A 19,258-nucleotide genomic window follows, 5' to 3' on the forward strand; every position below is an offset into this window, starting at 1 on the left:
TATTGGGGAATTCAAAAAGCAAGGAATCTGCAGTTTAAAATATCCATTAGAAACACATGGGGAGACAAGGCGACTGTGCATGCAAGCTGAGATGTCCAGGATGGATTAACAGTAGTCCAGCACAAAGACCACCACCATAATTGTCCTTTCTAATGGGACGAGAATGGTGCAGGTTAGGCTTTAGTCCTGTGACAATATCTGGGTAGAAAGTATATATCAGCTGTACACTAAAGTGAATTGTTTGTATAGAATTGAATATGCTACTTACCAGTATGCATCTGTTCTTGGCATGTAGGGCTGCTGACATTCATATCTGTGCATAGATCGCCGCCTAGTGTTGGGTCCGGATGTTTGCACGTTGTTGTCCTGGAAGAGTCTTCGAAGTATCCTGAGATAGGTGACTCCTCCCCTGGACTACAGTGCGCATGGGCATCCCCTCCATCCTCAGATTGTTTTTCGCCATTGTGGCAGTGATGGAGTAGATACAGAAAGTGATGACCATGCTTACAGTAATTCTGAGAGCTGCAGCTGCTACAGGCGCCGGGGAGGAGGGTGGGCGATATGAATGTCAGCAGCCCTACATGCCAAGAACAGATGCATACTGGTAAGTAGCATATTCAGTTCGAGGCATGTGGGCTGCTGAATTCATATCTGTGCATAGAATATATAGCAGTACCTCCTATTAGCGGCGGCCACCAGTGCCAGCTGCAGCGGTCTGAAAAAGAGTTTTGAGAACAGCCTGTCCTACAGCTGCCTGCTGTTTTGATTGCACATCTACACAATAGTGTTTGGTAAATGTATGTGTAGTGGACCAGGTGGCTGCTCTACATATATCATGCAAAGGAATGTTTCCCAGGAAAGCCATGGAGACCCCTAGCTTACGTGTTGAGTGGGCTCGTGGGGGAATCGTTAATGTGCGTTTAGCTTTTTGATAGCAAATTTGAATACATTTAACGATCCATCTGGCTATACCTGCTTTGGAGATGGCGTTAACTTTGTGGTGTGGGGCAAAGGCAACGAAAAGTTGTTTTGTTTTCCTGAAGACTTTAGTCCTGTCTATATAGTACATGAGGGCTCTCTTTACATCCAGTGTATGGAGTGCTCTTTCTGCGACAGTTTGTGGGTTTTGAAAGAAAACAGGCAGTTCAATAGTTTGATTCATGTGGAACTGCGATATCACCTTGGGCATGAATTTGGGGTTGGTACGTAGTACGACCCTGTTGGCGTGAACCTGTATGAATGGCTCTTGAACGGTTAGTGCCTGGAGTTCACTAACTCTTCTTAACGAAGTGATTGCTACTAGGAAAGCTACTTTCCAGGTGAGGAATTGAATCTCGCATGAGTGTAGAGGTTCGAAGGGTGGACCCATCAGGCGTGTGAGGACCAAGTTGAGGTTCCACATTGGAGCTGGTGGGTGGCTTGGACGAATTACTCGTTTGAGTCCTTCCAAGAATGCTTTGATGGCAGGCACTCTGAATAAAGAGAGGTGCTGCCTGTTCTGGAGATAGGCTGATATTGCGGTCAAATGGACACGTATAGAGGTGTACGCCAGATTGCATCGGTATAGGTGTAAGAGGTAACAAATTATGTTTTGGATGGATGCGTCTAGCGGGTTAATGTCATTATTATTGCAATAGATGACAAATCTTTTCCATTTGGCTACTTAGCAAGCTCTGGTAGTGGGTCTTCTGGCTTCCTTAATGATGTCCATACAGTCAGGTGGCAGGTTCAGGTAGCCAAACTCTAGGACTTCAGGAGCCAGATTGCCAGGTTCAGCTGTTGCGGATCTGGGTGCTGAATCTCTCCATGGTTCTGCGTCAAATGCGCGGGTTTGATCCGCAGCCTTTGATGCGGCACCACGGAAAGTTCGAGAAAGGTGGTGTACCATGGTTGGCGTGCCCATGTTGGAGCAACTAGGACGAGTGTTAGTGAGTGTTGTCTGAGTTTGCGTGCCACCAGCGGTATCAATGGTGCTGGGGGAAAAGCGTACGCAAATCTGCCGGACCAGTTCATCCATATCGCATTGCCCTGCGACTGCGGATGTGGGAACCTGGCGGCAAAGCTTTGCATTTTGCGTTTTCGCTTGTGGCGAATAGGTCTATCTCTGGATGACCCCACTGCTGGAAGTACGGTTGGAGTACTGATGGGTGTAACTCCCACTCGTGCATCTGGTGGCTGTGTCTGCTGAGCAGATCCGCCATCTGGTTGTCCTTGCCGGGGAGGTGTTCCGCCATGAGGAACATGTTCCTCTGAATGGCCCACTTCCACATGCTCTGAGCCAGATGAGACAACTGTGGAGAGTGTGTTCCTCCCTGCTTTTGTATGTAGTACATGGCGGTCATGGTGTCCGTCCGGATCAACACGACTTTGTTGCACAAGTGTACTTTGAATGCTTTCATTGCTAGGAAGATTGCCATCAGTTCTAGAAGGTTGATGTGCATCTTCTTTTGTTGTATTGTCCATAGTCCCTGCACTGTGTAATTGAGTACATGAGCTCCCCATCCCTGGAGAGACGCGTCCGCTGTCAGTATTATTTGTGGAACAGGCTCTTGGAACGGTCGGCCCTTGCAAAGGTTTTGTGGGTTCCACCAATGCAGAGAGTTGTATGCCCGACCGCTCACCAACACTAGGTCTTTTAGTTGCCCGTGAGCCTGATTCCATTGACGTGCTAAGCACTCCTGAAGCGGGCGCATATGTAGTCTCGCGTGTGGGACTATGAAGATGCAGGAGGCCCTCATGCCTATCAACTGCATGAACACTCGCGCAGGAAGGGAGTGTTGGGGTTTGAACTTGGAAATCAGCATTTGCATGCTGTTGATCCTCACTAAATTTGGCTGAGCTGTGGCTGCCAGAGTGTCTATGGTCGCACCTAGGTACTGTTGTACGTGTGCGGGTTGGAGATGTGATTTTGGGTAATTTAGTGAGAACCCCAGACTGTGAAGAAGGTGAATGGTGTGGGACATGTGGCTGGCACATTGCTGGGCTGACTTTGCCTGAACAAGCCAGTCGTCCAGGTAAGGGTAGACGTGAATGTGTTGCCTCCGTAGATGTGCAGCCACAGTAGCTAGGCACTTTGTGAAAACTCTGGGTGCTGTTGTCACGCCGAAGGGAAGAACCTTGAATTGGTAGTGCTGCCCTTGAACAGTGAACCTGAGATATTTTCTGTGTGAGGGGTGATTTGGGTATGTGGAAATACGCATCTTTGAGGTCTAGCGTGGCCAGGAAGTCTCCCTGTTTGAGCAGCGGGAGGACTTGTTGTAGGGTGAGCATGTGGAAATGCTCTGAGAGAATGTAGCGGTTGAGGGGCCTCAGGTCTAGTATAGGTCTGAGTGACCCGTCCTTTTTTGGTATTAAGAAGTACAGGGAGTACACCCCCGTGCCTTGCTCGTGGACGGGTACGACCTCTATTGCGCCTTTTTCCAGCATACTTAGCACTTCCTGCTGTAATAGCGCTAAGTGCTCTGAGGACATAGGACGGTGTTTTGGCGGTATTGTGGGTGGAGTGGAGGTTAATTCTAGGCAGTAACCATGTTTGATAATATCTTTGACCCACCTGTCCATGGTGATGGTGTTCCACGTGGACAGGAACCTTTGTAGCCTTCCCCCGACAGGTGTTATGTGGTCGGGAGGAAGGGAGAGGGCGTCACTGTTTGTTCTTGGGGGAGGACCTGGTATTGCCGTATCCGCGTCCTCTGCCCTTTGTGCTGGAGCCACGATACCCACCCCATGTGTTTTTATCGTAGGTACTTTGTGTGTTGCCCTTGTTGTAGGTTTGCTGTGACCCCTGTCTTCTGCCTGCTCCTCTATTTCCGGGGCGACAAAAGGAGCCACTCCGAAAGGTCTGCGTTTGGAGAGCCCCCATGGACCTTGCAGTGTCTGTCTTTTTTATTTTTTCTAGGGTGGTGTCAACTTCTGGCCCGAATAAGTAGTCGGGGTTGACCGGCTGATTGAGGATGTTATTTTGAACCTCAGGTTTGAATCCGGAGATTCGTAACCAGGCGTGTCGTCGTAGCATGACGCTGGTGTTTATGGCTCTGGCAGCTGTATCTGCGGCATCCAGTGCACACTTAATGGATGCGTTCGTGAGGAGTTGTCCCTCCCTGATGAGGATTTCTGCTCCCTCTTTGTATTGGTCAGGGAGATGTTGGAGTAGGGTTTCTGTGTCATAGTGTGCGCGATCGTAGCGAGCTAGGAGCGCCTGGGTATTGGCAATACGTCATATGTTAGCTGCCTGGGCTGCAACCCGTTTGCCGGAGGTCTCTAGCACCTTGGACTCTTTGTCCGGGGGAGGAGCATCCCCAGTTGTCTGCGAGTGCGCCCGTTTGCGAGCATTTGCGACTACGATGGAATCCAGAGGCAACTGGCCTCTAATGTACGTAGGGTCCCCAGGCGCCGACCTATATTTCTTGTCGATCCTGGGGTTTATTACTCTTGCCCTGGTGGGTTCTTTGAAAATGTCCTTTGCTGGTTTGAGGACACCTTTCAACATGGGTAGAGTTTTGATATTCCTTTCGGAAGATGCGAAAGTATCCATTAGAAAATCGTCCTCGATTGTGTCAGAGAGGAGTTGCACACCATGATTTGCCGCAGCACGTTCAATTAGGGCGTTGAATGCGGCAGTGTCCTCTGTGGGAGACGTTTTTGCGCCATATAGCTGCGTGTCCTGTGTATCCATAGGTGCACCTGTGTCTACAGGGTCATCCCAAGCCTGGTCAGGGTCCTGTTGGCCGTCAGGGTCCATCTCTCTGGGGTAGGGGACGTCGTCACCCATATAGTCCTCCAAAACGTCGGTTTCGGAGTGTGTAGGAGAGAAGGACTGTGGATCTGGGTAGGAGGTATGGAGACGTTCGTAAAGAACTGGTTCCGAATCCGCTGGCAGCTTTTTCTTTAGCGGGATCCGGTAGGAGTCCAAAGCGTGTTCGGAAGATATTCTCCGCTTGTGGAGCATAATTCTGCCGGTGTCGGCATCGATGATGTGGGACGGTGACGTCTCTGTAGGAGAGCGTTCGGCAGGTGTGATCCTAGTTTGGGTGACACGTGTTCTTATTTCAAACATTTTGGGCGCCGTGGATGGCGGCAGGCCAAAAGTGATATGGGGTGGTGCTGGAGAAGCTTTTCGAGCTTTTTTCGGCTCGGGGCCCGACGTGTCCTGGAGGGCTACCTTTTCTTTGATGCGTTGCAAGGACGCTGCAACTTGTCGCACCTGGAGCGCCGACGGTTCTTTGGCGCCGATCGGATCTGTAGAGCCAGGCGTGGGCTTCTTCGGGGCCACGGGGTCATCGAGTCGAGGAGAGGTAGTAGCCGTCGACGGCGTCGATGATTGGGCCTTAGGTGCTGCTTTCGAAGTGGTGTGCGGCGCAGCTGCCATTTTGACCTTCGTGGCCGGAGCCGATTGTTTCGGTGCCGGGTGCCGAGGCGGTTTGGCGGTACCGATGGCCTTTTTTCGTGTCGGCTCCGACGTCGGCTGCTGCGAGTTCGGCACCGAAGTCCCGTTTGGTGCGGTCGGTGCCGACGGGTTTTGCTGGCGTCGAAGGTGTAGTGGGCTTCGATCCGACCAGTGTCACTTTCAGTTTCGGTTTCTGTGGAACCGACACGACTTTTGGTTTCGGTTTCGAGGAAGGGAAACCAGTCGTTTTGGGTACTAATGGCTGTCGCTGAATGTCCGAGGCCGGGCCCGAGGGCGGGGCCGAAGAACTGCGGGATAGGTCTTGGGTAAGGCCCGAAGGCGATCCCTCGACCGGAGCCATAGACTGACGCACTGGGATATCCTCCGTCTGTACGGGTAGGCCTTGCTCGTCACCGGAGCTACTTTCTTCGGCCCCTAAGGCCTCATCGTAGTCTCCTACCTCGGTGTCGTCTTCATCCCTGTGAAAGAGTTGTTCTTCGATGTCTTCCGATCCGGAATCGTGTTCGGAAGCGGGGCTGGAGGGTAGGTTCTCCACGCCTTCCACATCTTCGTCCTCGGCGCTGAAGATGTTGGTCGGGGCCGGTGCCGCTTGCTGCGCTTCAAGTCTCGCTGCTCGTCGATTCCGGAGAGTCTTTTTGGATCGGAATCGGGCACAGGCCATACATGTGGATTCGTCGTGATCCGGTGAAAGGCATTTGTTGCACACCGGGTGGACGTCGACATGGGGATATTTCGCATTGCAAACAGGACACCGCTTGAATGGTGTCCTCGATTCCATCGTCGATGGTGTCGATGGTCGATGCGAAAAAGTTGTTTTTGAAGTTAGTAAACTAACAAGTAACTGTCGATACCGATCGGACCGACGCGAACTAAAGGCCTTTTGGCCTGAAAAAGGTTTTCCCTAACTTGAGTCAAGATAAGCACATCCGAACCCAATGGCGGAAAAAAACAATCTGAGGATGGAGAGGATGCCCATGCGCACTGTGGTCCAGGGGAGGAGTCACCTATCTCAGGATACTTCGAAGACTCTTCCAGGACAACAACCTGCAAACATCCGGACCCAACACTAGGCGGCGATCTATGCACAGATATGAATTCAGCAGCCCACATGCCTCGAACATGGAGTTCTGCAACAAACACTACTCATGAGCTCCATCAGCTAATCACTTCGTAATGTATCAGCAAGGCGATATAAGCTCCTTATTGTGAGGGCACCCAATCTGGACATGGTAATGTGAGAACCTGGTACAAAAAAATATCCATGATGTTCGAAATTTGCATCACCGATACGTTGGTTCAGACACTGAAGAGCCAGTAATACCAGATCTTAATTCAAATCTTACAGAAAGTTAAACCCGATACATAATGTATTCAATTTTAATTTAATTGTGGGTTTATATAGCGCTAGAATCGACTCCCGGAGGAGTATCTCCGCGCTTCGACCGCTGGGGAACCCGTCCTGGCTCACCCTGAGAGATGGTCCCTAATGGGTACCTCTAAGGTGCAACCAAGCATCCCCGGCGGTCGGGGGGGGCCGTTGTGAAGATGAGGCAAGCTAATGCCCAGAGTTGCCGAGTGTGGTCCCTGACTGGAGTAGGCACCGAGTCGAGAATTATCGAGCCCGCTGACCCTGGTCCACGACCCTGCCGCGTCGGGAATCGAACCCTGGTCCCGGGCTGTCCTCTGCTTACGGGTCTGCCGCCTCTAACCAGTGAGCCACACCTCTCCACAAATCTTCAATAAACTTACATAATGCAACAATCAGTTAAGGAGAGCACCTACAAATTGAGGTGGAATGCATGAAAAACGGAGAACTCTGCATATGTGGATGCTTTATGCTAGAAACTATACTCACTTTTGACTGTTTTGTAGTACTGCAACAGACTGCACAAGACCTACTTACACCTATTTAATACACACTGCATTAAGCACTGGACAGACTTCGAATGATTTAAAAGCGTGTATGTCTTAGTTTAAGTATCTAACAAACTCTCTAGGGGGCAGAAGACAATAATAATACGGACACTTGTAAAGCGCGACAGCTACCTCAAACAGAGGTGTCCCGGCGCTGGAGAGGACAGTGGTGCAGCACTGGACAGCCAAAAACCAAGTCTCCGGACCCTTAATCTGCATTTCTGTAGGCCACCAGAGGTCCGAAGCAGGGGGTGGCTCTTTCCTGAAAAACAGCACCTCTGTCTTTCCCACGTTTATTATTGTTTATCCACATCGCAATGTCTCTTAAGCACCCCTTGAGGGTAAAAACACTGAGGATTTAGGACCTTTACTGTTGAAGCTTTGAAACTCAATACAAGCGTATACTTCTTAAATACATCTACTGGGATTTTATCAATCTCAAACAGGATTTCAGATTCACAAAACAAATCCATTAAGGACTGAATGGCCCTACCAGCCTTCTGTCGAGCTGCCTGTTGCGTATGGGATAGGGCTGTCTGCAGTTCAGACTTCTCAGAAACCAGAATTCCAATTGTTTGAATATGAACCTAGAACAACAAAGCAAAACGGCTTTAGTCCAAGACCAACATTTTGGGGGGGTGAGGGGGGGGGGGCATAGAGAGAGGATGGATGTGCTTTAGCAATGCGCAGTGTCCCGCCGCCCTCCCCAGCACCGGAAGCAAAGAGTCGGGAAGTCACCTGCAGCTGTTCTCGGAGCGCCCCTTGCTCTTTGGTGAACCGCTGTTCAAATCCCTTCCTTTCCTGTGAAATAAATCCGACATCAGTTTATTCTGTTTAATATACTAAATATGAATCATTTAGTCACTGAGTGCATAAATAAGAGGCAGGTTGGTGCCCTCTCTGACAGAGTAGGAAACTGCATGTGTCATGAAGATGCTGTAATGCTGACAAAGCTATGGCACGGTGCACACGCAATGTAAAACAGGTCTGGAGCCAGGCAAAAGGTTCCCAGCTAACATGACGTCTACAGTGGTCAGTGTAACGAGGTCTTTGAATCACACTCAAATGCTTCATGAGAGGGAGAAAGGAAGCTGACTGCATTAATGGCACAGAAGGACTTCACACATGCACAGGTGCATGGCACAAAGGGGTAGTCACAGGGGACACTGAAAATCTGCCCCTGTACTAAAAACACCACAGAAAAGTTCAAACTACAAGCTTGGCAAGAAAGGATGAGCGAGAATGGCACACACAAATGCTCAGCGAGGAAGTTAAATGGACGTCACACAGAACCCCATGGTAGAACAACATTCAAGGACACTGAAGGACCTGGAGACCATAGAGATAAACAACAACTGAAAGACAATGAAAAGGAATGTCTTTAAACAAAGTCCTCAAAGCAGAGGACAATAAAGAACACAAAGACTTATTCCACAGCACTAAGTTTAACAACGAGTGTCACACATACAACTTCAGACACATGGGGCAGAGAGAATATCATACAGATCAGAACCTCAACATGGGAGAAATAAAGATAACGTCAGCGAGGGGGACAATGGCAGACATCAAACAAATAAAATCAGCAAGTGTAGACAACAGATCAGATGCATCTCAGACCGTCTGCAGAGGGGACGGTGGAGAAGGATAAGTTACTTACCTGTAATCCTAGTTCTCTTCCAGGGATATCCTCAAAGTCATAAGCACTGAATATTCCCACCCATGTGCATGGACCCAGGATTACATTAAAAGGAAAACGCTACTTACCTTGTATGCATCTGTTCTTGACATGTAAAGCTGAAGATTCACATGCTTTGCATAGCCTGCCATCTAGTTTGGGGTCCGCATGTTTGCACCTTGTTTTTCTTCGAAGAAGTCTTTTCCAGTCACGAGGTAGGTGACAACTCCTTTCGGTGATAGTGTGCATGGGCATCGACTCCATTGTTAGATTGTTTTCCCGCAGAGGGTGATAATGGAGTTAGCCAGAGTAGTAGAAAGAGATGTCCATGTATATGTATCTAAGTAAGATATCACTGCAACACGTATAGGTACCCGGGGAGGCGCGTGTGAATCTACAGCTCTACATGCCAAGAACAGATGCATACTGGGTAAGTAGCGTTTTCCGTTCGAGGCATGGGAGCTGTAGATCATATGCTTTTCATAGACTTTATAGCAGCGATCTCCCAAAGCGGTGGCTAACCTGTAGCTGTTGCAGTAGTTTGAAATAGTGTCTGTAAAACTGTTTGGCCCTCACTAGCTTGCTGTCTTGCTAACACATCTACACAATAGTGTATTGTGAAAGTGTGTGGTGTAGACCATGTTGCAGCTTTGCAGATGTCATCTATGGGAATATTTTCTAAGAATCCCATAAAAGCCCCTAGTTTGCGGATGGAGTGTAGTCTTAGGGAACTGTTAATGTTCGTTTTGCTTAGCATGTTTGAATGCATTTGACTATTCACCGTACTATACCGGATTTTGATATGGGATTGCCTTTAAGTGGTGCAGCAAAAGCGACAAATAGCAGTCTATTGGAAAGGTTTTGTCCTTTCTATGTACTAGATTAATGTTCTTTTAACATCTAATGTGTGTAGGGCACATTCTGCCACAAAATCTGGTTGAGGGAAGAACACAGGCAACTCAACAGATTGGTTGATATGAAAGGCAGAAATCACCTTTGGTAGAAATTTAGGGTTAGTCCAAAGAATCACATTGTTTTGGTGTACTTGTAAAAATGGTTCTTCTATGGTCCGTGCCTGAAGCTCACCTACTCTCCTCAGTGATGTGATAGCTATGAGGAAAGCTACCTTCCAAGTGAGAAATTGCAGCTCACATCTGTGCAGTGGTTCAAAAGGTGCACCCATCAGTCAGGTGAGGACAATGTTGAGATTCCACACTGGAGCAGGTGGAAGTCTTGGGGGAATGAGTCTTGGGGAAATGCCTCTTAAGTCCTTCCATAAATGCTTTAATGACAGGCACTCTGAAGAGAGACAGATGAGGTCTATTTTAAAGGTATGCAGCTATTGCAGCCAGATGTAAGCGTATGTATGTGTACGCTAAGTTTGAAAAATGTAGATGTAATAAATATCATATAATGTTCTGAACTGAAGCATCAAGCAGGTTGATTTGATTGTTATTACAATATATGACAAAGGCTTCCACTTTGCTGCCTCTTTGATAAGGTTCATGCATTCTGGCAAGAGATTGAGGTAGCCAAACTCTAAGACTTCAGGTGCCAGATCGCAAGGTTGAGATGCCTGGGATCTGGATGTCTTATCTCTCCACAGCTCTGCGTGAGGAGATTGGGTGTAAGATGTTGTTTTTCGTGAGGAACTACTGAGAGCTCCAACAGGGTGGTGAACAACGGTTGATGGGCCCATGTGGGAGCAACTAGGATTAATGTAAGGGGCGCCTGTCTGAGCTTCCGAACCACTTATGGAATGAGTAGGAGAGGCGGAAAAGCATAGGCAAATATCCCTCACCAATTCATCCATAGTGCACTGTCTCTGGGCAATTGGTGTGGATACCTGGATGTGAAGCTTGGGCATTTTGCGTTTAGGTGTGTGGCGAACATATCTATGTCTGGGAAGCCCCACATCTGAAAGAATGTGATGAGAACTCAAGGGTGTAGTTTCCACACGTGGATCTGTTGTCTGACGACAGAGCAGATCTGCTATTTGATTGTCTGCTCCTGGAAGGTGTTGAGCGAGGAGATACATTTTGTGGCGTATGGCCACCTCTAGATGGTCTGTGCTAGTTCTGACAGCTGGAGAGAGTGTGCCCCCCATCCTGGTTTTGTATGTAGTACATTGCTGTCATGTTGTCTGTTTGTATCAGGACAGCTTTGCCTACTAGATGAACTGGACAGGCTTTGAGCACTAGAAAAATTGCTAGAAGCTCTAGATGATTTATGTGAAGCGGCTTGTGCTGCAGACTCTACATGCCCTGAATTGTGTGTGTTTGGAGATGAACTCCCCAACCAGTGAGCGATGCGTCTGCTGTTAGTGTTAGCACTGTCTGCGGAACCGGATCAATGAAGGGCCGCCCTTTTGAAAGGTTTTGTGGATTCCACCACTGCAGACAACGATGAGTGAGGCCGTCCACCAACACTACATCTGATAACTCAACCTGAGCCAGGTTCCACTGACGTGCTAAGCATTCCTGAAGGGGACGCTTTTGAAGTCCTGCATAAGGGATTATTAGGATGCAAGATGCCATCATCCCTAGTAACTGCATGAACACTCGAGCTAGCAATGAGTGTTGAGTCTGAAAACGAGATAGTAGAGTCTGCATGTTCCGGATTCTGGTCGGATTGGGGTAGGCCAAAGCCTTTTGTGTATCTATAGTGGCTCCCAAATACGCTTGTATGTTGGATGGTTGGAGATGGGACTTGGACTGATTTACTGTGAATCCAAGATAGTGGAACAGCTGCACTGTTTTGTGAGTGTGACGTAGACCGGTTTGTTGCGAGCTGGCTTTAATGAGTCAGTCATCCAAGTATGGGAAGACGTGAATGTGTTGTCTTCGTAGACTAGCTGTAACTACTGCCAGGCATTTGGTGAAAACCCTGCGTGCGGTAGTGACTCCAAATGAGCACCTTGAATTGATAATGTTGTCCCCCTACCACGAACCTGAGGTATTTGGGGTGAGCGGGGTGTATTGGGATGTGGAAATGGGCAGAAAGTTGCCTCACTAAAGGAGCGGGAGCACTTGTTAGAGTGTCACCATAAGAAAATGGTCCGTTCGAATGTATAGCTTTAGGCCTCTGAGGTCTAGTACAGGGAGTATGCACCAGTCCCTTGATATTGTAATGGGACTGGTTCTATAGCTCCTTTTCCTAACAAAGAGAGTACCTCTTGCTTGAGAAGGGTGGGATGTTCTCGTGACATTGTGTGTGATCTTGGAGGAATGTGTGGGGGAGTGTCTGTAAGTTCTAGGCAGTAACCATATTGGATAATTTGTAGAACCCATCTGTCTGAGGTGATTGTATTCCAGATGGGTACAAATTGGGAGAGACGTCCCCCGACAGGAGTGGAATGATCTGGGGGCAGCGGAAGGAAGTCACAGTTTGTTGTTTGCAGGGGAAGTGCGTGTTGAGTTGCCTCTGCCTCTTCCCTTGCCGTTATTACCTCTAAATCCACCTCTTGATGAGGGCGATTGGTTGTTGCCCTTCTAAGAGGAGGAGGGAGTCTCTGTGGAAATTTTTTTGTGCCACCCCTATGAAAGGAGCGATGAAAGGATCCCCTATTAGATGGTTACTGCAAAGCCCCCATGGACATGGCGACCGCAGTGTCCTTCATTTTGTCTAGCGAAGTGTCCCCTGTTGGGCCGAACAGGTGTTCTTTGTCTAATGGTTGTTTGAGAATAAAAGCTTGAACCTCAGGTTTGAACCATGAAATTCTCAACCAAGCATGCCTGCGTAGCAGTACGCTGGTGTTCACTGCGCAGGCTGCTGTGTCTAGGGCACACCTGATGGAGGTATTAGTGATTCATTTACCTTCCTTAAGTAGGTCATTGGCCTCTGATTTGTGTTCATCAGGCAGAAACTGCACCAGTTTCTCTAGCTCATCCTAAGGAGCCCTGTTGTGGCGAGCTAATAAAGCTTGCGCATTAGCAATGAACCAATTATTAGTTGCTTGCGACGCTACTCTCCTGCCAGAGGCATCGATTAATTTGGACTATTAGGACGAGGGGCTTCACCAGTGGTTTGTGAGTTTGCGCTTTTGCGAGCGTTGGAAACTACAAGAGAGTCTAAAGGAAGCTGACCCTTGATGTAAGTGGGGTCAGTAGATGCTGGCTTATACTTTTTCTCCACCCTGGGTGTAATAATTCTTGCCCACACAGTATCTTTAAAGATCTTGTATGTATGCTTAAGCATCCCTTGAGCATAGGTAATGTGTGAGTAGCTCTCTGAGAGGAACTTAAGGTTTTGAACAAGAAATCCTCTCCAAGAGCCTCATTGTGTAACTCCACCCCATGATAATGAGCGGCCCTGTTAAGTAGCTCTATGTATCCTATGTTGTTGTCGGCTGGTGAGGGTTTGTAAGGATATAGATCTGGATCATTATCAGTGTTCGGATCAGTGTCATAGTCCTCCTATGGCTCATGAATGTCCTGTGGCCTATCCTCATCCCCATCCCCTTCATCCTGTGAGTTAGGTGATAGTGGTGGTGGAGAATCTGTGGGTGTGATGAGCAAATCTGGATCAGTGGGTGAACGAGGTGGAATGTAAGGTAGAGAAGGGTTAGTACCCACATTCTTTCTCTCTTTAGGAATGTGGTAGTCCTCCTGTAGGCTAATTTTCCTCTTCTCTGGCAATTTGGCATGAATACGTCCAGTGTCTGGATGTATGACCAGTTCTTTTTGTTTCGGATCCGGAGGTGGAACGTCAAAACAAGGCTCTTTCGATGGAGTCTTTTTCTCTTTGGGCACCGTTTTCGGCGTCGAAGGTTTCGGCTCCAAAGCTTTCGGCTCCAAAGATTTACTCTTCGGTAGCGAGGGAATGGTCACCAAGATATGTTTTGGTTTCGATGCCGAAGGTTTTGACTCGGCAACAGCATGGGTCCAACTTGAGCCCGAGCCGGAAGGCTTGTCCTTGTATTTTGCCGCCGGGCCCGACGGCGGTGTGTCCGAAACTTTTTCCTCGGTGCGGACCTTGGCCCGAGGGCAGAGAAGGATTAGTTAATTACCTGTAATCCTAGTTCTCTTCCAGGGGTATCCTCATCAAAGTAATAAGCACTAGAATTTTCCCGCCCTTGCACGGGACCCCGGAAACACAGTCATATATGTGACAAACATATATGCAGCTCCACATATATATATATATATGTATATAAATAAATAAATAAAACAAAAAAGCAAATGCAGCCTTTCATAACCAGAGCTGAATAATGCTGTAAGGACTCCCCTGAATATAATAAATAATATATCCATTATAAACAATATATCATAAAAACAGGGAAGAAACAACAGCAAAGCATGTTTGAAAATTGTTTTAATGCTTAGCATTTAGCACAAAACCTCAGATAGGACTGAAAGCATTGACAGCTCACAGGCTGCATTGCAGAAAACCACAGCCTAGAAAGGCTAGAAAACTAACTCATAGCAACATAGAAAAACTGTCACCGTGCCTTTAAGGCAGCCATGACCCCTAACTTCCCATCATGCCTCAGGGGTGATAGTTAGGTCAGTTGTTCTTTGCGGTGACACAGATCTATGACACAAAGAGCTGACAATTCCTTAAAAATAAGGCTCCTTTGCCCGGGGAGGTGGGAGGGTTGCTTATGACTTTGATGAGGATACCACTGGAAGAGAAATAGGATTACAGGTAAGTAACTTATCCTTCTCTTCCTGGGGATCCTCATCAATAGTCATAAGCACTAGAATAGAATAGCGAGCCTCACCTCATCCACTGCGGGCAAAGGAAAATAATAATTAACAATCAAGCTCAGACAACTAAACTTGACAATTCAGACATTTCTCTTATCTGAACAGATTGCTCTAGAGTCGGATTCAAGACAATAATGCCTTGTGAAAGTATGCACAGATCTCCAGGTTGCTGCCTTGCACATTTCTGCCATCGGAACATCATGCAAGAAAGCTACTGTAGCTGCTTTTCCCCTAGTGGAGTGTGCTTTAGGTGACAACAATAGGGGCTTATTTGCCAGCTGGTAGGCCAATTTTATACAAGACACTATCCATCTGGAAATGGATCTCTTGGTAGATGGAAAGCCTCTCCTTATGGAACCATAATTTAAAAACAATTGATCCGATTTTCTTATGACCTTCGTTCCCTCTAGGTAGAATTTAAGCACTCTTAATAAATCCAAGATGCTTTCAATGTTCGAGTGAAAGGCTTTATTTGTACAACCACCGACAGGTCTCTTCAACAGGTCATCTCTTCAACGCCTCCCTTGCCAGAATGCCGATCCCATCACAGAACCATGAGATCTGCATTCTGTTACTAGGACAACCCCAAGCTTCCAATTAAAAGCTTATTAAACAAGCAAATTACAACACATCCCCTTTACATCAAAACAAAGAATTTAAACAAGGAATTAACAGCATCTTTAGAGCATATGATGCAACTATATAAAGAGGAAAACAACCCACCTATTTTCTTCACACAAATCTAACTCTAGAAACTTAGATATTAGTACTAATACAAAATATAATCCCCAAACTTAGAGGGTATGAACCTCTGCCTATTGGGCTTTGCAACACCTTCATCCCTTCCATTCAGAACACCACCAGGAACATTGGCTGCACCAGGTTCCACCCCAACAAATTTAACTAACCTAGACATACTCCATGTACAGCCATTGTCCAAGGTTACAACATTTTTTTTTGTATTTATGATGACAAAAGGACCTGAAAGATTAGACAATCCTTTATGACAATGTCTCACTTTTTTCACCCAAACCTTATCACCAACATTGCACACCCTCTTCTTCACAGCTCTTTTCTCATCATAACGCACTTTGTATCTTCTCTGATACTCCACAAGCCTAGTCTTCTTCACTTCTTCACTAACACGCTTGCTCTCCCACTTTGGAAGCCAAACAGGGTTTAATTTAGAAACTGCCAATCTTCCTCTTAATGCCTCAAAAGGAGACTTCTGAGCTGTACGATGCGCCCACCAAGTCTCCCTCAACACCTCCCTTAAAGGCACTTTAGCATCCAATGCTCTCTGGACACAACTCTTGACCACCCTATTCATCCTTTCCGTGAGACCATTGGCTTGCGGAGAATATAATGCAGTCTTCTGATGCACTATGCCCAGGCCTTCCAGAAAATCATGCATCTCTTGTGATACAAATTGTACCCCATTATCAGTTACCAGGAACCTGGGTACACCTTCTGAAACAAAAACATCCTTCAAAAACTCAATCACTGCCTTAGAATTAACCGTACCCATGCACTTGGTAATTACCCACTTAGAGGTATAATCCACCAACAGTAACACAAACATCTCTTGGAAAGGCATCAATTCCAAAGGACCCACAATATCCAATCCCAACTTAGTTCAAACATCCGGCACATTCACCGGCGATAGAGGGACCTGATTAGTCACATGAGACTTGTCATTGATGGCACACAAATGACAATCCTTCACTACAGACTCCACCATCCTATAAATCCCTGGCCACCAGTACCTTTCTCTGACCCTTGCTTTCGTGAGGCTCCTACCAAGATGCCCTTCATGAGCCAAATTGACTACTTTATCCCTAAGGATAACAGGCGGAACCAACCTATCCCCCCTCAATAACTTACTACCACAAAAAGTCAAATCATCTCTTACACACCAAAATGGCTTCAACACAGGATCAAGATTTTGAAAATTAGGCCAACCTTTAGCTATAATCCCTTTCAAAAGCACAAATACTTCATCTTGAGCAGCACCTGACAACCACTGTTCTTCAGAGAGCGTCTCTTCCACCACCCAATTCACATTCACCGGTTCCTCACAAACCTCATCTTCACCTACCGGTAACCGAGACAAACAATCAGCTGACTTGTTGTTTAATCCCGATATATAATGAACTCGGAAATTGAATTCCTGTAACCCTTCACTCCACCTCTTAAGCCTAGGAGTTAAATGATCACCATGATGGCTCGAGTATATTTGAACAAGAGGACGATGATCACATTTTACCTCAAATGGAATCCCCCACAGATAAAACTTAAAATGGTGTATCGCCCAATACACACTCAACGCCTCTCTCTCTATACAAGAATAGTTAGCTTCCGCATCCCTAAGGGCCCTGGAAGCAAATGCCACCACTTTCTCCTCCCCATTTTCCACCTGCGAAAGCACTGCTCCCAAACCCTTAAGACTCGCATCAGTTGTCAAAATGGTTTTCAATCCTGCATCAAAATGACCCAAAGTCGGCATGGCTCCAATCTCTGATTTAATCAATTCAAAAGCTTTGTCACATTCCGGCGCCCAAACAAAATGTGCACCCTTTCTTAACAGTATCCTAATCAGTTCAACTACACTGGCAAACCCCTTCACAAACTTGGAGTAAAACTCCGCCATACCAAGGAAAGATCTGACTTGCTCTTTATTCTCTGGAGCAGGAGCTTTCATGATACTTTCAGTTAACTTAAGCTTTGGCTGTATCCCATCACCAGAAGTAACATGGCCTAGATACGTTACAGATTTTAATCCTACCTTGCATTTATCCTTTTTGAGGGTGAGCCCTCTCTCTCTCAATTTACACAACACCAACCTCAACACCTTTTCATGCTCACTCTCACATTTCCCATAGACCAGAATGTCGTCTTGGAAAAATAAGACATTTGGAAGATTTCCTAACACCATCTTCATAATTCTCTGGAAACAGGCCGCTGCCGAAGCCAACCCAAAAGGCATCCGTAGAAACCGGTAAGCCCCTAAAGGAGTAACAAAAGAAGTTAGGTGTCTTGAGCCTTCGTGAAGTCTGACCTGATGGTATGCGGACGACAAATCCAACACACTAAAAATCCTTGCTCCCTTCAACAAGCTAATACATTCAGAAATGTTCGGCAATGGTTGTCGATCCACCCAGATCCATTCATTTAATCCACGCAAGTCCACACACATCCTCACAGAAGACCCACCATCCTTGGATGCCAAAACTACCGGAGATAACCACTCCGATGCCTCAATCTCTTCAATTACTTTCAAATCCAGCAATGTCTTCAGTTCCAGTCTCAACGGTTCTATCATCAGATTCGGTACTCTGCGTACCTTATGTACACAAGGTTTGGCCCCATTCTTTAAAATGATTCGGTGCTCAAAACCACTCAAACAACCTAGCGCATCAGAAAACGCATCCGGAAATTCCTTGACCAACTCCTCGCTGACATCCCCTCCATCAATTGATGAAATTTTCCTACATGTACATTCACACATCTCATCCATCAACATAACTTGGTTCCTTGGATTGGTGGCATTGGGATTCAAAATTATTCCCAAATCACGTTGATGCCTCCACCCAAGAAGATTATCGCCTCTCACAGCAATATACACCTTTCCAGTTATCTCCTTCTGCTTAAATATGATCTTAGCAGTTGTATACCCTAGAATGTCTACTTGGGAACCCCCATAACTAAAAGGAGCAATATCCGGAGGCTGTAACTTCACATTCTCCAACCCAACCACTTCATCCCAAATCTTATTACCTATCAACGTGAATGGCGAACCAGAGTCAGCCATGACAGTGAAGTTATCGTTATTAACAGTAATATCACAAAAAGGCATAATGACTTTTCCAGAATCCACCTCTTCTTCCATTACTGAAAGATTTGATATGACAAGTGTACGAATTGTGTCAGATGATTTCTCAACATTGTGGTTCTTTCTAGAAGACTTGCAAACCCTGGCGTAATGTCCTTTAACCCCACAGTTCAAGCAAATTGCGTCTTTGGCATAACAATTGGGAAAACTCGAGGAATGAGAAAAACTTCCACACCTAAAACAACGTACTCTCTTAACATAAATATCACTTTTCTCTCGATCAAAAACACGTTGCTGACGAGGATCACGCTCATTCCGCGCTTGAAAATCTTTGTCCTTAAAATTTGTGAAGCGTGATTGAGTGTTTCGCCAGGCACTTTTATTCTTTGATCCCAACGACACTTTAGCAATCTCTTCTGAGAAATCATTCTCATCATCACACTCAGACATGGAGTGAACGTTAGTCTGATCTTTCTTCACATTCTCACCATGAGATGGGTTACTGTCCACTTGATCCTTCCTGATCTCTTTCACCCAAGAAGAAGTGTTTTCTATTCCTTCCACTATCGCAACCGCTTCAGTTAATGAGGGATTCTTAGAAAGTAACTTCCCTTGCACCCTTGAACTATTGGTGCATCTTACAAGCTGGTCTCTTACCAATGAATCTGATAAATCAGCAAAATCACATGTGCGTGCCAATGTTTTCAATGCAGCAACGTACG

At 46.6% G+C, this 19,258-nt stretch overlaps 1 protein-coding gene across 10 annotated transcripts in view; it reads right to left on the reverse strand.

The window, feature by feature from the left end:
• GOLGA2 (golgin A2) overlaps positions 1–19,258 on the reverse strand; it is a 410,097-nt gene that overhangs the window by 209,929 nt on the left and 180,910 nt on the right. For all 10 annotated transcript variants that reach the window (XM_085614120.1, XM_085614119.1, XM_085614117.1 and 7 more), the window contains 2 exons: positions 8,060–8,122; positions 7,815–7,908 (listed from right to left, as the gene is read on the reverse strand). In XM_085614120.1, the coding sequence (XP_085470246.1) occupies positions 7,815–7,908; positions 8,060–8,122 (157 nt within the window). The remainder of the gene's footprint in view (positions 1–7,814; positions 7,909–8,059; positions 8,123–19,258) is intronic.

The sequence above is a fragment of the Triturus cristatus genome, chromosome 1_2 (assembly GCF_964204655.1).
Source record: "Triturus cristatus chromosome 1_2, aTriCri1.1, whole genome shotgun sequence".
NCBI classification, from domain to species: domain Eukaryota; kingdom Metazoa; phylum Chordata; class Amphibia; order Caudata; family Salamandridae; genus Triturus; species Triturus cristatus.